Source organism: Carcharodon carcharias, chromosome 19, assembly GCF_017639515.1.
Source record: "Carcharodon carcharias isolate sCarCar2 chromosome 19, sCarCar2.pri, whole genome shotgun sequence".
NCBI lineage: Eukaryota > Metazoa > Chordata > Chondrichthyes > Lamniformes > Lamnidae > Carcharodon > Carcharodon carcharias.
In genome coordinates this window covers 4,622,678-4,644,961 of record NC_054485.1, presented here as the reverse complement: position 1 = coordinate 4,644,961, position 22,284 = coordinate 4,622,678, and the positions used below count along the sequence as shown (strand labels likewise).

General features: G+C 47.7%; 1 protein-coding gene across 6 annotated transcripts in view; it reads right to left on the bottom strand.

Annotated features, from left to right (window-relative positions):
- LOC121291387 (tyrosine-protein kinase Fyn-like) overlaps nt 1-22,284 on the bottom strand; it is a 313,003-nt gene that overhangs the window by 18,945 nt on the left and 271,774 nt on the right. For all 6 annotated transcript variants that reach the window (XM_041212480.1, XM_041212482.1, XM_041212481.1 and 3 more), the window contains 2 exons: nt 21,487-21,666; nt 9,719-9,795 (listed from right to left, as the gene is read on the bottom strand). In XM_041212480.1, coding sequence (XP_041068414.1) covers nt 9,719-9,795; nt 21,487-21,666 — 257 coding nt within the window. The remainder of the gene's footprint in view (nt 1-9,718; nt 9,796-21,486; nt 21,667-22,284) is intronic.

Genomic DNA, 22,284 nt, shown 5'->3' with positions numbered 1-22,284 from the left:
AATCCTTTCGAGGCTCGGTGGTCTTATTTCTAAATTCAGAGCTGCATCTCAAACATACCAATTGACAACATCGTTTATGACTATTGTTCAAGTTTCCCTCTGGGATTTAAACAATTCAGCCTTTACCAAGACTTATGCTGCGTCATAACACCCGATCCCACCTCATTAATCAACGCACTGTTTCGCTGGCAGGTGGCCTCTGACTTGCCCGCCATGTCTTCACCTCACGTGCTTCCTCAGGCCAGGACTGCGGCACAGAAGACACGGCCCTGAAAGGCAAGAAGGCTACAGCCTCACGATTCAGTGAAGCATCCCTGGAACACCGTCTGGACACCACTGGAGCCCGCTGCAATGCCACTACCCCGACTCTGGCTGCAGGAGACCCATCAGTGTCACCACTCCAGCTTGGGAGGCAGTGGCAGTGGTGGTCTGTGCCAATGCTGCACAGAAGAGGTCGGCCATCCAGTGCACAAGGAGGATGAATGGTCTCATCCGTGCTGCCAGGGTAAGGCAACCATCTCATCGCTCTAAACCCACACACTCACAAGCCCATCACACATTCACTGGCATCTCACTCACTACCAGCTTAAGGGACATCACCACTCACTCTCTCACACCCACCCTCACATCTCCATCTGGCCTCATCTCCTCTGGAGACTGCCTCCTCAGCCCTCACCATTTGAGGTCACTTGCGCAGATCAACATGTGCCCCCCAACACACACACCCTCCTTCCCCAGTACAGCCCTCACCCTGCAGCCTCTTCCCTTGCCTGGGGCCACTTCTCTCCCCTCCTCAAGCAAACCCTAGCCCCGCAGTCGTTCAAAGTCACCCCCCGCCTTATGGCTGGTCTTGTAAGTAGAGACCTGCCCATGAGCCCCTCTAAAAGTGATGTGGTGCTGCCTATGAAGACTGATGACTGTGAGTGCTGCTCAAAGGAAGGTAGGCAAACAACCCTCGAAGTACCGAGCAAAATGCAGCTCGCCGGGTGCACATCGCTTGTGTTCAGTTGTGAAGTACATGCCAACACGACTGGATGACCCAGTGTGGGGAATTGATTCCGGGGAGCTGGGCTGAGTCTGATATGCAGATGTATTACAATGAAGTTCCCGACATGAAGCAGCAGGAAACGCCATTGTTGGGCGGAGCAGACAATTGCAAACTGGTTTCATGACATCGCGAAACCGACTTTTGGCCTTCCTACCATATTGTCCACTCACACCCACCATGGCACCCTTCGCCAGCGGGCATGGAAAATTCCATCCTGGGAGTGAGCCGGACTCTCACACTCTCACCCTCTTACAGTCTAATGGTCACGTATATTTCTGAAATCTGCTCATCCCCACTCCCCCAACCATGGAAAAAGCTGGACGAACCTGGTTTAATGGCACAGCAATCAAGCAACTGACATTACTGTTGAGGAAAATAACCCACTCCAAAAAGACGTTAATAATTCCTCCTGCAATATATTCAGGGTGCGGTGCATAAATGTACAGCATAAAAGTGGACTATAAAAGCTTCCATAATTATGTAAAAAGAAAAACATTAGTGAAGACAAATGTAGGTCCCTGACACTCTGAAACAGGAGAAATTATAATAGAGAACAAGGAAATGGCAGAGCAATTAAACAACTACAGTTTTGTCTTCATGGAGGAAGACACAAATAACTTCCCAGAAGTACTAGGGAACCAAGGGTCTACTGAGAGGAATTGAAGGAAATTCATATTACTAAAACAATAGTGTTGGAGCAATTAATGGCACTAAAAGCTGATAAATCCCCAAGACCCCATAATCTGCATTCCAGGGTACTAAGGATGTGGCCATGGAAACAGTGGATGCATTGGTTGTCATCTTCCAAAATTTGGTAGATTCTGGAACAGTCCCAGCAGATTGGAGGGTGACAAATGTATCCCCACTATTTAAAAAAAGGACAGAGGGCGAATACAGCAAAGTACAGACTAATTAACTTAACATAGGGAAAATGCTGGAATCTATTATAACGGATGTGATAACAGGACACTTAGAAAATATCAACGGGATTAGACAAAGTCAATGTGGATTTATGAAAGGGAAATCATGTTTGACAAATCTATTGGAGTTTTTTGAGGATGTAACCAGCAGAATGGATACGTGGATGTGGTGTATTTGGATTTTCAGAAAGCTTTTGATAAAGCCCTACATAAGAGTTAATGTGTAAAATTAAAGCGATTGGGGGTAATATATTGGCATGGATTGAGAAACAGAGAATAGGGATAAATGGGTCTTTTCGGAGTGGCAGGCGGTGACTAGTGGGGTTCCGCAGGGGTCAGTGCTTGGGGCCCCAGCCATTCACAATATATATCAATGATTTGGATGAGGGAACCAAATGCAATATTTCCAAGTTTGCTGATGATACGAAACTTGGTGGGAATGTGAGCGATGAGGAGGATGTTAAGACGCTTCAAGGCAATTTTGACAGGTTGAGTGAGTGGGCAAATACATGAAAGATGCAGTATAACGTGGGTAAGTGTGAAGTTATCCACTTCGGTAGGAAAAACAGAATGGCAGAGTATTATTTAAATGGTGATAGATTGGGAAATATTAATGTACAAAGGGACCTGGGCGACCTTGTACACCAATCACTGAAAGCAAGCCTGTAGATACAGCAAGCAGTTAAGAAGGCAAATGGAATGTTGGCCTTCATTGCGAGAGGATGAGTACAGGAGCTGTACAGGGCATTGGTGAGACCACACCTGGAGTTCTATGTGCAGTTTTGGTCTCCTTACCTAAGAAAGGATACACTTGCCATAGAGGGAGTGCAGTGAAAGTGCACCAGACTGATTCCTGGGATGGCAGGATTGTCCTATGAGGAGAGATTGGGCTGACTAGGCCTGTATTCACTGGAGTTTAGAATGAGAGGAGATCTCATTGAAACATATAAAATTCTGACAGGGATGGGCAGACTGGATGCAGAGATGATATTTCCTCTAGCTCAGGGGTCTAGAACAAGGGGTCACAGTCTCAGGATATAGGTAGACCATCTAGGACTGAGATGAGGAGATACTTCTTCACTCAGAGGGTGGTGAACCTGTGGAATTCTCTACCACAGAAGGCTATGGAGGCCAAGTCACTGAATATGTTTAAGAAGGAAATAGATAGATTTCTGGACTCTAAAGGCATCAAAGGGTATGGGGAGAGCGCAGGAGTGTGGCGTTCAAATAGAGGATCAGCCATGATCGTATTGAATGGTAGAGCAGACTCAGAGGGCTGAATGACCTACTCCTGCTCCTATTTTCTATGTTTCTATGATAGTGTTGACTGGCGCTACTTTGCGATATAAATTATACCATGCGTTCTCTTATTATTTTATGGAAGGTTCCACACTGTAGATGCCGAGCACAAAACAGTTCTAATCGCATTATCCTATCCTGAACACAGTACAACAATCTCACACCAGGCAGAATGACTGTGACACAAAAAGCCTGCCTACTGCTTATTCAAAGTAAACAAATTCCAACTGGTCAGAAACTGAATCGATCTGGCTTCACCCTCAAGTTGTTACTGAATTACAGACAGGCTTCAGCTGAAGGGGACCCCTTTCTCCCATAATTACAGTTTGGGCTTCATTACCCTGCAAAACTAATTACAACTGGCTGTCAGCTTCACAGACTGAATGGGCCGAGAAACCATTGTAGAAAAGATCGCAGGAAGGCATGACCCACCTCTTTAAAATGCCGAGAGGTACACACTGACACTGATGGAAGTAGACTAAAGATTTAAAATTAACAAACCTCAAGCAAGTCTACTGATTAAAATAAACTTTCCCCGCCAGGCAAAAGTTCAATAGGTGCATACAGATTTCCAGCAAAGAGAGTTGAGGTTGTGTTGCTTGACTCTTTCCAAAAGGAGCCAGAGAAATACTCAGCAAAACAGAACAAATCCAGATTGAGACAAAAAAGTATTCCAAAGGATACATCTGTCCTCTGCTGTTCAGTTGGGGAAATAGCGAGAGGGGCATTGCTTTAGGAAGCAAGCAGTCCATCACCTTTGGTGGTTCTCAGACCCCCCCCCCCCCCCCCCCCCCACCCCCTCCCTCCCCTGTATCTTTCTAGAAAATATGTATAGATTATGCTCTTTGCTATTTCTAAAATGTTGAACCTGAACAAAGATCTTTAAAATGGCAGCGCCTATACCTATCTGTGGCCTCTGAACAAAAGAAGCTAATTGGCAGTTTTAGAAGAACTCACACCCCTTTATCTCTGAAGAGCCACTAATGACATCCTGTGGACTGTACAGCCCAACTTCAAATAGAGGTATACAAAGGTCATCTGCATTTAATAGCCCAGTCTGGCTAGACAGAGGTAGATTGTCTGCTAAGACACAGGCTTCACAACCTTCCTTTCACTTCCTAATGGCTAAAACATTTAACAGTTTTGGAATCCAGATGATGGATACACATCCTTTGTCAAAAATGGTGAAGAGTGGGAGTCATGTAATAAGGGCCTCTGGCTTGTGGAACAAGTAATATTGCCTTGCTGGACTGGAAAGCTCAGCCTGCTATTTATCATCTAACTAGCAGCCTCACAGACAAGGAGCTCTACCTAGGTTGAACACCTGGCCCTATCTACACTCCTTCTGCTGGGAATTATGTACCATCACTTATAAGACTCTGCGTGCCTATCTCATCATGTGAAGTCAACATCCTGGAAAAGTGAATTATACAGCATTGGTTTTCAATCCACAGACCTCTGTGAAGGAATATCTCATTGGATTTTGATTCTGGAACCTGGAACCCATGGGAAACAATATTGGTTCTCTCTGTGTTTTCTGCCCTGTAAATCTTTCCTTCCTCTATCCCTCTCTTTAATGTCTGAGTGTGGAGGCGATGCTGCGACCCTCTTTTTGCATTTTGAATGTGTGCACTAAATTGAATCTTTTTTAGTTCATCCTATCTTGAGTTTATTGGGAGGTTATTAATAGAAAATTGGATCACACAAAAACCGAGGGATTGAGAAATACGCCACAGCCTATAAAGTGGGAAGCTGATCAAAAAACCTTACTGTTTACAGACAGGTGGTGAGAGGAAAAATTAGCACTGTTTAAATGAACCCCCCCCCCCCCACCCCCCCACTCCTGTCTGTAACAGTACAGATAGCATCAAGTCAAACATGGGCAAGGAAACCTCCTGCTGATTACCACGTACTGTCCTCCCTCAGCTGACGAATCAGAGCTCCTCCATGTTGAACAGCACTTGGAGGAAACACTGAGGGTGGCAAGGGCATAGAATGTAATCTTGGTGTGGGGGCCTTGGTTATGCCAAACAGCATAAGCAGTATGTGATAGACAGGGCTAAATGATCCCACAACCAATGGATCAGATCTAAGCTCTGCAGTCCTGCCACATCCAGTTGTGAATGGTGGTGAACAATTAAAGAACTCACTGGAGGAGGAGGCTTCACAAATACTCCCATTCTCAATGATGGGGGAGCCCAGCACATCAGTGCAAAAGATAAGGCTGAAGCATTTGCTACAATCTTCAGCCAGAAGTACCGAGTGGATGATCCATCTCGGCCTCCTCCAGAGGTCCCCAGTATCACAGATGCCAGTCTTCAGCCAATTCAAATAGCTCTCCTTGATATCAAGAAATGGCTGAAGGCACTGGATACTGCAAAGGCTGTGGGCTCTGACAGTATTCCCTCAATAGTGCTGAAGACTTGTCTCCAGAACTTGCCATGTCCCTAACCAAGCTGTTCCAGTACAGCTACAACACTGGCATCTACCCGGCTATGTGGAAAATTGCCCAGGTATGTCCTGTACACAAAAAGCAGGACAAGTCCAACCCGGCCAATCAGCCTACTCTCGATCACCAGTAAAGTGATGGAAGGGGTCATCGACAGTGCTATCAAGCGGCACTTGCTTAGCAATAACCTTCTCACTGATGCCCAGTTTGGGTTCTGCCAGGGCCACTCAGCTCCTGACTTCATTAAAGCCTTAGTTCAAACGTGGACAAAAAAGCTGAACTCCAGGTATGAGGTGAGAGTGACTGCCCTTGACATCTATGCCACATTTGACCGAGTGTGGCATCAAGGATCCCTAGAAAAAACTGGAGTCAATGGGGATCAGGGGGAAAGCTCTCCACTGGTTGGAGTCATACCTAGCACAAAGGAAGATGGTTGTGGTTGCTGGTGGTCAATCATCTCAGCTCCAGGACATCACTGCAGGAGTTCCTCAGGGTAGTGTCATCGGCCCAACCATCTTCAGCTACTTCATCAATGACCTTCCTTCCATCATAAGGTCAGAAGTGGGTATGTTCGCTGATGGTTGCACAATGTTCAGCACCATTTGCGACTCCTCAGATACTGAAGCAGCCCATGTCCAAATGCAGAAAGACCTGGACAATATCCAAGCTTGAGCTGACAAGTGGCAAGTAACATTCATGCCACACAAGTGCCAGGCAATGACCATCTCCAACAAGAGAGAATCTAACCATCACCCCTTGACATTCATTGGTATTACCATCACTGAATCCCCCACTATCAACATCCTGGGGGTTACCATTGACTAGAAACTGAGCTGGACTAGTCACATAAATACTGTGGCTCCAAGAGCAGGTCAGGGGCTAGGAATCCTGTGACAAGTAACTCACCTCCTGAATCCCCAAAGCCTGTCCACCATCTACAAGGCACAGGTCAGGAGTGTGATGGAATACTCCCCACTTGCCTGGATGTGTGCAGCTCCCACATCACTCAAGAAGCTTGACACCATCCAAGACAAAACAGCCTGCTCGATTGGCACCACAAACATTCACTCCCTCCACCACTGACGCACAGTAGCAGCAGTGTGTACCATCCACAAGATACACTGCAGGAATTCATCAAGGCTCCTTAGACAACACCTTCCAAACCCATGACCATTACCACCTAGAAGGACAAGGGCAGCAGATACATGGGAACACCACTGCCTTCATGTTCCCCTCCAAGCCACTCACCATCCTGACTTGGAAATATATCGCCGTTCCTTCCCTGTCGCTGGGTCAAAATCTTGGAACTCCCTTCCTAACAGCACTGTGTATGTTTCTACACCACGTGGACTGCAGCAGCTCAAGAAGGCAGCTCACCACCTTCTTAAGGGCAACTAGGGATGGGCAATAAATGCTGGCCCAGCCAGCGAAGCCCATGTCCTGGGAATGAATAAAGAAAAACTATATCCCTCAGCTTTTCTTGAAACATGTATTAAAAAAGAACTCACTTTTATGACTTTTTTAATGCATTAATGGGATATGGACCTCGCTGCTGGGCCAATATTTATTGCCCATCCTTCATTGCCCTTGAGAAGGTGGTGGTGAGCTAACTTCTTGAACTGCTGCAGTCCCTATGGTACAGGTACACTCACAGTGCTATTTAGGGAAGGAGTTCCAGGATTTTGACCCAGCGACAGTGAAGGAACGGCCATATATTTCCAAATCAGGATGGTGAGTGGCTTGGAGGGGAACTTCCTGGTGGTGGTGTTCCCATCTATCTGCTGCCCTTGTCCTTCTAGATGACAATGGTCATGGTTTGGAAGGTGCTGTATAAGGAGTCTGGGTGAATTCCTGCAGTGCACCTTGTAGATGGTACACACTGGTGCTACAGTGCATCTGTGGTGGAGGGAGTGAATGTTTGTGGATGGGATGCCAATCAAGCGGGCTGCTTTGTCCTGGATGGTGCTGATCTACTTGAGTGTTGTTGGAGTTGCACTCATTCCATCACACTCATTCCATCACACTCCTGATTGTTGCCTTGTAGATGGTGAGCAGGCTTTGGGGAGTCAGGAGGTGAGTTACTTGCTGCAGGATTCCTAGCCTCTGACCTGCTCTTGTAGTCACAGTATCTATATGGTTAGTCCAGTTCAGTTTCTGGTCAATGGTAACCCCCAGGATGTTGATAGTGGGGGATTCAACAATGTTAATGCCATTGAATATCATGGGGTAATGGTTAGATTCTCTGCTGTTGGAGATGATCATTGCTTGGCACTTGTGTGGTGTGAATATTTCTTGCCACTTGTCAGCCCAAGCCTGGATATTGCCCAGGTCTTGCTGCATTTGGACATGGACTGCTTCAGTATCTGAGGAGTCACAAATGGTGCTGAACATTGTGCAATCATCAGCGAACATCCCCACTTCTGACCTTATGGTGGAAGGTCCGTGATGAAGCAGCTGAAGATGGCTGGGCAGAGGACACTACCCTGAGGAACTCCTGCTGTGATGTCCTGGAGCTGAGATGACTGACCTCCAACAACTACAACCACCTTCCTTTGTGCTAGGTATGACTCTAACCCGTGGAGAGTTTTCCCCCTGATTCCCATTGACTCCAGTTTTGCTAGGGCTCCTTGATGCCACACTCGGTCAAATGTGGCCTTGATGTGAAGGACAGTCACTCTCACCTCACCTCGGGAGTTCAGCTCTTTTGTCCATGTTTGAACCAAGGCTGTAATGTGGTCAGGAGCTGAGTGACCCTGGTGGAACCCAAACTGGGCGTCAGTGAGCAGGTTGTTGTTAAGCAAGTGCTGCATAAAGCACTGTTAATGTAGCACATTTCATGGTACCAGTGAAGTACTTTTGAACTGTAGTTACTGTTGTAATGTAGGAAACACAGCGACTTCCCACAAACAGCTCAGTGTTAGTGACCAGGTTATCTGTGCTTAGGTTTTGGCTGATGGATACACATTAGCCTGGACAGTGGGAAGAACTCCCCTGCTCTTCTTTCAGATAAAGCTACATTTAACTATCCACAATCTATAGGATGATGGCCGGAATGTTATGCTTGTCGGGTGGGCGTGGGCCTGGCCCGAATGAGCGTAACACGATGCGTGATGACGCTGGGCGAGCATTCCAATGTCATCGCACACTCACGCGATATTTCAGTCGGCGGCTGCGCGTGGGAGTTGGCAGCGAGCCTGCCGACAGTTAACAGGCCTATTAAGGCATTTAAAGTCCCAATTAAATGTCATTTTTCACTGCCCATCCAACTTTATGACTGGCCGGGCAGGTAAAAAGGCCAGGAAAACTCATTCACAGGTAGGATGAGGTTTCCAACAGCAAATAAAAATAAAATATGTTAACATTTCATGAATATCCTGTCCCTGCTTATGTGACAGAGTCACAGGAGGAGACAGGTTTTTCTTTTTAACCATTTTATGATTCTTTATTTTTCATTTTTTCTATCTTCCGCTCCCTGAGGAAGCTCTGTGCCTCGTAGAGCTTTTCCTGCGCTCACTCGCACACAAGCGTGAACTTGCACTCTCGTCCTCCTCCCCCATCCCACACAGGCAGAGCTGCAGCACCCATTTCACGTTGGGCGGACCTGAATTGGCTCAGCAGTGTGAAATCCCGGTCGGCTTCCCAACCACTCCCACCCACCCCCACCAAGCCCACCCCACAGGGGCAAAATTCCGCCTAATATATTTTTGGAAATATTCACTAATGTGTTTTTTTCAGATATCCGTAAAAGTGTATACCTTTTTCTTGTGCTACTTAATGTTTATTGGCTTCATGAATGCTCCTGTAACTTTTCATATTCAGTATTGCTCTTAACATGTCTCGTCACATCCACTACTGTTGCTAATAAATAAATTTGACTCAAGTGAGGAGTACCGACCTAATATCATTGCCTTAAAAGCAAAATCACATAAGGTCTAAAAACTTAAGGGGAAAAACAATCAAAGGGATAAAACCATGAGAGAATAAGAAAGCCATCCGCAGTACCTGAGCTGCCATGTCGACCAACTGGGGCAATTTCAATCCCCTTCCATCACCATCCTTCAGGAAATCCAGCAAACTTCCTGAGAAGGAAATTAGAGAAATTATCAAGAGCCTGAAGCTTGATGATACAGATCGTGACTCTGTTTTCTATAAATCTGTCCCTCTTGTCTGATCGTGTGGTCATCATCTAACAATGCAGCAAGCTGAGATACTGGGCTCAATTTTACTCTCGTCAATGGCGGGTTCAAATTAGGCAGAGGGGCACGTCAAATCCAGCTGGTGACCTTCCTGCCACCTACTCCCTTGCCCCGATCTTACTGAAATTTTCTGGGGTTGGTGGGTGGGTGGGTGGGGGGCGGTGTGGGGGCATGGAAGGAAGAGGTGCAGGCAGTCTGCCCCACCTTTGGGCCTACTGAGGTCCTTAAGTGGCCAATAGCTGCATGGGTTGATGGCGGGCAATGGCGGGGGGTGGGGTCCTGGGTCATTTGGAGGGACCCACACAAAGGTCATCCCCTCTTCAACCCACCTCTTCTTGAATCCAGCCCCTCACCCCGACTCCTGGCCCCAGACTTGCCTGTGATTCTCATCGTGGTGGGACTACCTGAGATCCCAGCAGTGGCCATTGGCCAGCAGCTCTCCCAAAATAGGGACTGAAGTTCCGCCTTAAAGTGGTTAACACTGCTCCCAGCATTAAGTTCTGCAGGGCTGCCATTGGCATTGCGGGCAGGCTCACCCCACTTTTTAACAATGGGGTGCAGGTTGCAGAACCCCCTGAAATCCAGCCTATTGTTCCCATGTGGTGTCATTGGCTGGCTTTTATGCTTCATTCATTTTTCACTTCATTAATTTACTAAAAAGAACACCCCTCATTACAATATGTTGCTTGTATGGTTTGCAAAGACAATTAGAAAAAAGAATTCTAGTTATGTCAGATATTCTAATACTCCATTTGAAAGTGTCTTCCCATATTAGATGCTTTCAGCCTCAATTTTTCTATAATAGAATGGACTCAATTCATGGCTTATGATTCGATGGGCCATGCTTGTCATATAAAATTAGATATTTGTCTTTATTTACAACAGTGTATTTAAAAATATATTATACATATATATATATACACACACACATACACACACACATACATACATATATACACACACAAACACACACATACACACACACACACATCATATTCATTCTCCATATTCAAGCTGCTGTGTGCTTTATCCAGTTTGCAGTGTTAATCCTAATTGTCTGTGTTATATCAGGTCAATAAGTTTCCGATTTAGGTACCTGGCCAGGTTTCGCAACCAGAATTTATGAGTCAATTCCAATTATAATTTTACAAGAAAAACATAATAAAATATAGAACATTAAACAGAACGCAGCACGCTTTAATTTTCAACGGTTTTAACTTCCACCATAAGACCTGAGAAAGGGATATTGCGAAGTAAGAGTTTTGCAATAGTTTTCATACGGATGAATACCAGGTGCATTGTAGCAGGATGCAGAAGTGACTCCTCGCGCAACTCACTCCTTGGTCACACAAGTAGGTGGAAACACCAGGGATTCGACAAGTTCTTCAACACAGACTGGAAATGGAGCCCTTTCTTTGTTAAAAATCATTCTTTCCATTCCTTAGAACTGTATTTTTCAGACATGAATTAGGTGATTTTAAAAAGAAAGACTTGCATTTATATAGCACTTATCATGACCAGAGGATGTCTCAAAGCGTTTTATAGCTGATTAAGTGCTTTTGAAGTGTAGTCATTGTTGCAATGTAGGAAACACAGCAGTCAATTTGTCCACAGGAAACTCCCACAAACAGTAGTGTGATAATGGCCAGATAATCTGAAAATGTTGATTGAGGGATAAAGATTAGCCTGTTTTTCTGTCCATTGCAGTTGATGGGAAGGAATGTCGGCAGGAGGCATAATGAACGGCCAATTGGTGTAGAAGATTTAGAGAATTGCACAGCACAGAAGAAAGCTACTCAGCCCATCGTGCTTGTGCTGGCTCTTTGAAAGAGCTGTCCACTTACTCCCACTTGCTACTCTTTACCCCATAGCCCTACAAAGTTTTCTCCTTCAAGTATTTATCTAATTCTGCTTTGGAAGTTACAAGTGAATCTGCTTCCGCCCTCCTTACAAGCAGTGCGTTCCTGCTCCTAACCACTCATCTGCCCTGCTTTTTTTTTAAACCAATTATCTTAAATGCCTCTCATTCAACACGGACATCAAAAGATAAAATCACCTCTTATGAATCTATTTATTTAAAGCATTTGTCACCCTGTGCCAGTCAGAATAAACCAATCCTAAAAATAAATTCATTGACAGCTCTGCATTTTGCCTCTGTTTACAACAATTTATATGGAGTAAACTAAGCAGCTCTGCAAGCGTTGCAGCATCTCTATTAGGGCAGAAGTGAATAGTTTGAAAAATTGAGAACTCTTGCTTAACTAGGTGACCCATGGTCTGTTTCCAGCTATATTTATTTTCTGGAGATATTGCTTAACTTTTTTTTCCCCCAAGTGCAGTTTTCGAAGTCATGTTGTATAAAGGATCTGTACTGGTCATCAGTCCTCAAGAAAACTTCAGTTTGTACGAGAATAATTTTAGATATAATCAGGTTGCAAATTGTTCATGGAGTCCTTGAATGGTTAAAATAGAGAACTTTTATTCTTTCAATATCTCAGAATATCTGAGTGGCGATGGTTATGTTACAGAACCAGTCAGCCAGAAGATGGAGGCATTATTCAACTCCCAACAAGGCAGCTGAATCAATTAAATAAATCTGGAATTAAGAAGCATCATCAGAAGTGATGACCGAGAAACTGCTGGGCTTTCATTAAAACCCATCTGGTTCAAAAATGTTCTTGAGGGGGGAAAAAATTTGCCACCTTGGCCTAGTCTGGCTTATATGTGAGTCTAGACCCACAGCATTGTGGCTGACTCATTACTGTCCCCAAAACAGACAAGCAAGCCGCTTGGTCAAATGACTCACCACCATCTTCTCAAAGGGCAATTAGGGACGGGCAATAAAGGCTGGCCCAGCCAGCGATGTCCACATCCCATGAATGAAAAGAGAAAGAAACGGGTAAAGAGCATGGACATAAAATCCATTATTGGATAGGAATCTGCCCTTTGTTTTCCACTTTACAAGTGACATAGGACAAAAATCATAGGAAAAGTGACATTCTCGGGAGGAAAAAGCAGTACAAACTGTGAAATAAGAATACTGGTCCGACCCGGTCTCGTATACCTTAAAATGGAACACCAGTAAAAAACTGGGAAATAAGAATACTGGTCTGAACTGGTCTCGTATACCTTAAAATGGAACACCAGTAAAAAACTGGGAAATAAGAGTACTGTTTTTTTTCCTTCTGGGTTGATGGTTGCTATTATAAATCATACATAGAGATGAATGTAATTTACATAAGTAAACATGTGCTACTCCCACTGACATGGCACAGAAGTGGTAGTCAGTTTGCTCTGTGTTTGTTCCTCTTTAGTCTTTGTTAGAATCTAGCATTGATTGACATTCTAACATGTCTACTAGGCCTGTCATTTCTGAATCTAATACTTTCCTCACTAGATTCCAAAGGATTGAAGAGATGCTTGACACAGACCTATTCTGGAATGCCATTTTTCCAGAACTGTAATGTAATGGGATTCTTCACTCAATTTTTAAAAAAAATTATTCACGGGATGTGGGTGTCGCTGGCTGGGCCAGCATTTATTACCCATCCCTAGTTGCTCTTGAGAAGGTGGTGGTGAGCTGTCTTCTTGAACCGCTGCAGTCCATGTGGTGTAGGTACACCCACAGTACAGTTAGGAAGGGAGTTCCAGGATTTTGACTATTTTTATATAGTCTCTTTCTCCGAATGACCTATAGTAAATACTCATACAGCGCTTTCTAATGTTGAGCCATTTCAAAGTGTTCTACATAATTAGTTTTTTCTAAAAGTAAGTGCAGTGAATATTACTCTGGACGCAAAGACATCTTTTATAGAATCACAGACATTTAAAGTTCAGAAGGGAGGCCATCGTACTCATCTTGCCTGTGCTGCCTCTTTAAAATTCCTGCTTTTTGTCTGCATATTGACTGGACAAATCAAATTGGCGAGGGTAACATGGAAGATGAATTTGTAGAGTGCATCAGGGGTTGTTTCTTAGACCAATACATTGCAGAACCTACCCGGGAACAGGATCTAGTAATGTGTAATGAGGTAGGATTAGTAAGAGATCTCATGGCTAAGGATCCTCTCGTGGGTAGCGATCACAACATGGTAGAATTTCAAATTCAGTTTGAGGGCGAGCAATTCGGGCCTCAAACAAGTGTCCTCAACTTAAATAAGAACAATTACAGAGGTATGAAGAAAGAGTTGTCTAAAGCAGGCTGGGAAAATAGACTATGGGGGAAGGTCAGTGCATGAGCAGCGGCAGACATTTAAGCAGATATTTCATAAAGCTCAGCAAAAATTTATCCTGGTCATAAAGAAGGACTCGATGAGAAGGTTGAACCACTAGTTGTTAACAAAGGCGGTCAGGGAAAGTATCCAATCAAAAACGAAGGCATAAAAAGCAGTAAAAACTAGTGGTAGGCCAGAGGATTGGGAATTTTTAGGAACCAGCAGTGGATGACTAAAAAGCTAATAAAGAGGGAGAAAATTGATTATTAAAGTAAATTGGCAAGAAATATAAAAACACACATCAAGAGCTTCTGCGGGTATATAAAAAGAGAGTGGCTAAAGTGAGCGTGGGACCCTTGGAGGATGTGACTGGAGAATTGATAATGGGGAACAGGGAAATGGCAGAGAATTTAAACCAATATTTTGCATCGGTCTTCACTGTGGAGGACACTATAAACATTCCAAAGATATCAGATAAGCAAGGAACTAATGGGGTGAAAGATCTTGCAACAGTCTCTATCATGAGGGACAAAGTATTTGACAAACTAATGGAACTAAAGGCAGACAAGTCACCAGGACCTGATGGCCTCATCCAAGGGTTTTGGCCATTCGGCCCCTCAAGCCTGCCCCGCCTTTCAATAAAATCATGGCTGATCTGCCCCATGCCTCAACACCTCTTACGTGCCAGCTCCTCAACTCCCCAATATTTCAAAAATCTATCTACCTCCTCTTCAAATACTTTATACCCCACAACTCTCTGGGGTAGAGAATTCCAGACATTCACTACCCTCAGAGAAGAAATTCCTTCGCATCTCAGTTTTAAATGAGTGTCACCTTATTCTGTAACTAAGTCCCCTAGTTCGAGATTGCGACACTAGTGGAAACATCATATCAACATCTACCCTGTCAAGCCCCCTCAGAATCTTGGAAAAACACAGCAGGTCTGACAGCATCTGCGGAGAGGAACACTCGAAACGTTAACTGTATTCCTCTCCGCAGAGGCTGTCAGACCTGCTGAGCTTTTCCAGCTATTTTTGTTTTTGTTTCAGATTTCCAGCATCCGCAGTATTTTACTTTGATCCCCTCAGAACGTTTCAATAAGATTACCCGTCATTCTTCTAAACTCGAATGAATAGAGGCCTAACCTGTTTAGCCGTTCTTGATAAGTCAAGCCCTTCATCCCAGAAATCAGCCGAGTGAATCTCTTTTGAACTGCCTCCAATGCCAGTGTATCGCTTCTTAAATATGGGGACCAAAACTGTGCACAGTACTCCAGCTGTGGCCTCACCAACACCCTGTACATAATTCGTATGCTCACCAAGAAGCATGATACAGTATCACTCCAATTTTTATGTGCTCTCTCCTTCTCCCTTTTTAACCCATGAAAACAGCAATGGAAAATCAGCTGCTGCAGTAACGTTTAACTGTTCGCTTTTGGTGGTAATTGTACATTGTGAAGCCAGTCGAAATGCCTGACATGGACATAAAGAGACCCAGCGGACCAAGCTGCAAATCAGAGGGCCCACTGTTTCTCAGCTGGCATTACTTTGAATGGGATGCTCAGAATGATCTCAAAATGTCAAGTTTGTACTTGCTCAACAATTTTTGTGAGCAGTAAGTCGAATTAAAGGTAAAAGTTGCAGGATTTGAAAAGTTCAATCCAATGTCTGCCTGAGAAGTTACAAAATAAATTTCCAGAGTATTCAATGTTCAAAGTGTTCCCGGGAGGTGCCTTGAGAGCTGCGACATTCTGCTCCCATTAGCGATGGGTGTGTTTGGCAGCACGAGCGGAAAATATCACGAGATGGCCCTAGTCACGTTTCCTGGCGATGTAAATCCAGGATGCGACTGTTCCCCGCCCCCCCATCAATGGCGGGCCACATTTCCCACCATCCAATGTCAGGTACTTAATTTTAATGCATTTGCATTTCATTATAATCCCCCTCCGTCAAATTTAACTCCCACGTCGGCGTGACTTCAGAATGGTGAGCTTCACGACTGCCTTTAAAAGGTGTGCACCTGGTGAGCTGAACTTCGAGGGGAACTCGGAGGTGAGGCCTCACAACCCTGGACTGAGACACCTGCCTTTATCTTGTGCAGAAAGGTTTCGCATCTGAGTGACACAAACACTGCTCATCAGAACAAGGAGCCACAGGCAGGGAGACATTCTTGGTAGTTTATTTATAATCGCGAACATTATGTACAAGTGATTAACACCCATGTCCAGGCTGTGCAACTGCATCTTCTTAACCTTCCTAACCCTGCTGCTATGTCTTGGTTCTCTCCCCACATCCACAGTGGAGGTGGAGGCAGCCAGCTGTCTGCTACACCCTGTCTGAAGTTACCTTGGTGGGCGTCCTCTGGAGGGCTGAGACCTGGAGGGCTCCAGCCTGCTTTCGGGGTCCTGCTATGTGGCAGTGGCACCCTCCTCGGCCTTGGAGCTGTGGAGGCCACAGGAAGAGGGGAATTGGATGGGCCGGACACTCCGGAATCACCTGGGTGGATGGTCCGGGGCTGTGCACCTGCTGATCCTCCTCCCTAAGGGTGCCCGAGGGCCCTTGGCTGACTCCTTGGGAGGAAGGGGCAGCTGCAATAAGTTCGAAGTGCCCGTCCTCTTCCCCCCACCGCGTTGACACTGATGGATGGCAGTAAGTGCCTCAGCGATGGAGTGCAGCTTCTGCAGCAGTGCAGGACCAGTGTCCTGGACCAAGGTCTCCAGGGCAGCTGCCAACCTACCAGTATTGACCTCAGTGTGTTGGCATGCCGGTGCTATAACCTCAGCCTGAAGGTGGACGGACTCCTCCATCGTGCCTTGCAATCTGAGGAGTGCAGCGGACATCCCTTCCTTATGTTCCCGAGCTTGTCTTTGCAGCTCCAGCAGCTGAGGTATGACCGAGTCCAGAGGCTGGTCATTTGAACTGGACTCAGTGGATTCCTGGCCTCCAGCAGTCCTCCGAGTGCCGGCACCCTTGGATTTCCCTGTCTCTGCCTGCTGTGGATCAGACAGTGCGATGTGCTCACCAGATTGTGGTCCTGAGGCTACTCTAGAACTAGGTCCCACCGAGGTGTGTGTCTCTGCGCTGGTGGAGGGTGTGGGTGGAGGGTGCGGGTGGGGGGTGTGGGTAGGGGGCCTGGGTGGAGGGTGTGGGTGGGGGGGTGCTGGGTGGACGGTCTGGGTGGAATGTGTGGGTGGGGGGGTGTGGGTGGGGGGTCTGGGTGGAGGGTGTGGGTGTGGGGTGTGGATGGGGGGTCTGGGTGGAGTGTGTGGGGGGAGGTCTGGGTGGGGGTGGGTGTGGGGGTGGGGGGGTGTGGGATGGGGGTTGGGTGTGGGATGGGTGCAGGTGGGGGGTGTGGGTGGGTGGGGGATGGTTGTGGGTGGGGGTGTTGGGTGCAGGTGCGGGTTGTGGGTGGGGGGTCTGCGTGGGGGAGGGGGGTTTGGGAGGGGGTGTGGGAGGGTTGTGTGCATGGGGGAGGGGGGTTTGGGGGGGTGTGGGTGGGGGACGTGGGTGGGGGGTGCAGGTGGTGTGTTTGGGAGGGTGGTGTGGGTGGGGGATGTGGGTGGGGCTAATGTGGGGGTGTGGGTGGGGGGTTTGGGAGGGGGTGTGTGTGTGTGGGGTGTGTGGGTGGAGGGTGTGGGTGGGGCACTGTGGGTGGGTGGTATGGGTGGGGTGTGTGGGTGGAGTGTGTGGGTGGAGGGTGTGGGTGGGGGGTGTGGGTGGGGGAGGGGATTTTGGGTGGGGGGTTTGGGAGGGGAGTGTAGGTGGAGGGTGTGGTGGAGTGTGTGGATGGGTGGTGTGGGTGGGGGGTTTGGGGGCGGAGTATGGGGGGGTGTGCATGGGGGAGGGGGGTTTGGGAGGGGGTTGTGGGTTGGGGGTTTGTGAAGGGGGGTGTGGGTGGGGGGTGTGTGTGGGGGTTGCGGGTGGGAGATGGGGGTGTGTTTGGAGGCTGTGGCTGGGGGGGGTGTGGGTTGGGGAGGGGGGTGTGAGTGGAGGGTGTGGATGTGGGAGGGGGTTGTGGGTGGGGGTTGTGGGTGGGTGTGTGTGGGGGGGGTATGGGTGTGGGACGGGGTGTGGGTGGGGGGTGATGGTGAGGGGAGGGGGTTTGGGAGGGGATGTGGGGGTGGAGGGTGTAGGTGGAGGGTGTGGGTGAGAAATGGGGGTTTGGGTGGGGGGGTATGGGTGGGGGGTGTGTGTGGGTGTGTGTGTGGAGGTGTGGGTTTGGGAGGGGGGTGTGGGTGGGGGAGGGGGTTGTGTGTGGGGGTTGTGGGTGGAGGGTGTGGGTGGGGGGTGTGGGTAGGGGTGGGGGGTATGTGTGGGGTGGTTTGGAAGGGTGTGTAGGTGGAGGGTGTGGGTGAGGTGTTTGGGTGGGGGATATGGGTGGGGGGGGGCGTGTGTGTGTGTGGTGGAGGGGCATTTGGGTGTGGGTGTGGGTGGGGGCTTTGTGAGGGGGGTGTGGGTGGGGGGTATGGGTAGGGGGTGTGGGTGGAGGATGTGGGTGGAGGGTGTGGGTGGGGGGTTTGGGAGGGGGGGGTTGTGTGGGATGTGGTTGGGGATTGTGGCTGGGGGTGTGGGTGGGTGGTGTGGTTGGGGGGTGTGGGTGAGGGATTTGGGATGGGGGTGTGGGTGGGGGGCGTGGGTTGGGGTGTGGGTGGTCATGTGGGTGGAGGGTTTGGGTGGGGGTGTGATTGGGGGGTGAGGGTTGGGGAGGGGGGTGTGGGTGGGGGTGTGGGAGGGGGTTGTGGGTGGGGGATGTGAGTGGGGGTGTGTGGGGGGGTTCTGGGTGGGGGAGGGGTGTGTGGGTGGGGGGTGTGGGTGGGAGTGTGTGTGGGGGATGTAGGTGTGGGTGGCGGGTGTCGGTGGGGGAGTGGGGTGTTGGTGGGGTCCTGGGTGGGGGGTGTGGGTGGGTGTGTGGGTGGGGAGTGTGGGTGGAGGTGTGTGTGGGGGAGGGGGGTGTGGGTGGGTGTGTGGATGGGGGAGGGGGGTGTGGGTGGGGGGTATGGGTGGAGGGTGTGGGTAGAGGGTGTGGGTGGGGGAGTGGGGTGTGGGTGGAGGGTGTGGATGGGGGAGGGGGTTGTGGGTGGGGGTTATGGGTGGAGGGTGTGGGTAGAGGGTGTGGGTGGGGGAGTGGGGTGTGGGTGGAGGGTGTGGGTAGAGGGTGTGGGTGGGGGAGTGGGGTGTGGGTGGAGGGTGTGGATGGGGGAGGGGGGTGCAGGTGGGAGATGTGGGTGATGCTGTGATGGGACTTCAGTGTCGGTGTCTGCGGATTCCTCTTCCAAGGTGTCCAGGGGGCTGGAGTCGATGATCAGCCTCGTGGTCGCCCTTGGCTGTTTCCCGATGTGCCTGTGATGGAAAAGAGATAATTAGTATATGGCAGGGGCTGGGAAACAGGAGACATCTCTCACAGTATGGTTCTCTGACGGACGTTACAGTGCAGGATCCTCACTTGGTTGAGAGTCGTCGACCTCACTGTCTGCGCAGGAACGGTCCACATCCTCGCCAGCCAACTGGATGGCTGTATTTTCAAAAGGCCGTGAGGACCTTGATGTCAGGCATTCCTCCATCAGTCTGCGACCTCTCCCTGTTGTTGTGGGTTAGCTTATCTTGCTTGGAGACAGATGGAGAGAGTGTAAGCAAGATGCCCGCCAGGCCAGGTGAGAAGGATGCCTGGCATGTGTGGAGGGTGAGTGGTGCCAATGGCGGCATGAGGACACGATGGGCAGGGGAGATGAGGGTGTTTGTGAGAGAGAGAGTGAGTGGGGGTGTCCCTTGAGCTGGCAGCGAGCATGAACTCTGTGGAAGTGTGATGGGTTTGTGAGTGTGAGAGTAGAGACGGATGAGCAGAGTGACTTACCCTGGCGGAAGGAAGGAGATCGTTCATCCTCTTGCGGCGTTGGGTGGCTGTTCACTTTTGGAGGACGTTGGCGCCGACCACCACTGCCACCGCCTCCCATGTTGGGTTGGTGAGCTTGGTGGCTGGTCTTCACCCAGAGCAGGGCTAGAGGAGTTTGTGGTAGGCAGCAGGTGCCCCAGAGAGGGGTCACTAGATTTGGGGGCTGCTGTATTCTTTGCTTTCAGGACCACCTGTCGCCTGGAGCAGTCCTGCTCTGTAGACATGAAGTGGGCTGTGCTCTGCTGCGCTTTAAATATGGTCCCCGGAGCGAGGAAGTGCTGGTGTCACAGCGGGGTGGCAAAATCCGAGTCCACCCGCCAGCGATCCAGCGTGTTTCCCGAGAATGCATTATTAATGAGGTGAAACACGTCTAGAAGCGGACGATATTGTGCAAAAACCTGCCATTCAGGGAAAATTCCACCCATGAACTCTGTAAAAAATCAGTGTTTTACAAACAGCTGCAACATATTTCTTGGCTTCCTGACCATGATCATTTTTTACTGAGATTGAACATTGATCCAATAGAGTAGTGATCCAAGTATATATATATGTTTCTGTGGTGAATAACATTCTGTCTAGATACAATTCAATGTAGAACACTCGACAGGAATACAACTTTGAGGGAAGCATTATCAATTACCAAAAAGTTCTATCTAATATAACTGAACAAAGATAAATTTCAGTGAGTACAGTGATGTAACTATTGATACTGAGCTCATGTCTGTTGTACAGTATCATTAAATTACACGTGATGTTTGCGAGAGAAATGTCCCATTTATATAGCTGATGTAATTATATTAGACACTGGCCCAGGGAGCTTTTTGTAGCCTGTCTGACTGCAACCTGGGGCCCTGGATAAACTTGGTACTGTTGTATCTTGGGTCTGTTACCTAATGTTAAATGAGATATCAGTAAGAAGGACAAAAGAGCCCTATCGGGAGGTCTGACTGTTCCAGCGTTTTGAGAACAATAGAAGTATATTTTGTTTTCTTTGTAAAGCAACTTGCCACTCAGTAAACACCCATTTAATTTCACTCTGTGAAAAAACATATTGGAGAATTACTGAGAAAAACACTTGAGCAAGACATTGTTCGGGATATCAGCCCATGAGATAATGGGGATGGCCAAAATATACCAGTTACCAGCTACTCCCCTCAATCTTACTTACAGGAGTCAATTCAATAAACTGATAAGTTCTTATCCTGGAGTTCTCGTCCAGCCTAATGCCTCTGTTGTGGTGACTGGCCTTCTTCATGTCAGGCATGCACTAAATATGACATATAATTCACACTGAAAGATACGCAAGCCAGGCAGTGACAGATGTAAGTGAGATGCTGACTTTATGTGCTCTCTGCTACAGATGCTGCTGGGGAGGACAGGGATCTCGAGGAGCGTTTCCTGCAAATGCCATATTTTAAATAGATGATGACATTAAAGATTAAAAACTCGGCAGTTAGAAAGGCCATTTTACCTTTAGTCATGAATTCTGTGACAATGTAGATGGGTTCCTCAGACACCACTGCGTACAGCTGAACCAATTTATCATGTCTGAGCCTCTTCATTATTTGGGCTTCCTCAAGAAATGCCTCGGGTGACATGGTGCCAGGTTTCAGAGTCTTCACTGCAACCTTTGTGGTGCCGTTCCATGTACCTAAAGCCAGCCAGTGGAAACAACAGCAATGAAAACAAATTCTCCACAAGGAACTGCTGACGTGAGACACAATGTGAAATGATGGTGAGACATGAGAACATTAATGTGAAGGAATGATCTGTCATGCTTCTACAATGAGATTGTGAAACTGGAAAAGCATTAACCCTCTCCTACTTAAAATATTCCTTATGTTGTCCAATCTTACTCAGCTGGATTTCGCTAATCTAGTTAATTAAATCCCTGAATTGACACCATGGGATACTGTTTAAAACAAATGTGCTACTGTCTCCATTAAAATGATGGAGAGAGAGAGAGAGAGACCAGAGCTTGGCAACACATGGCCCAGCCAGTTTTAACCTCCTGTAGGGTGGGTATCATTTGACTGTCCCTTAATGCTTGCCTTTGCTATATCTAGCCTTCATTATTGTAATGCTCTCTGGACTGGCCTCTCATCTTCCACCCTATATAAAATCTGGCTCATCTAAAACTCTGAGTCTGAATGCAATTTGCACCCAGGTCCAGTTCACCCATCACCTCTGTGCTTGCTGATCTGCACTGGTTCTCGGTTAAGCTAAATTTCAAAATTCTCATCCTTGCTTTCAAATCCTTCCATTGATT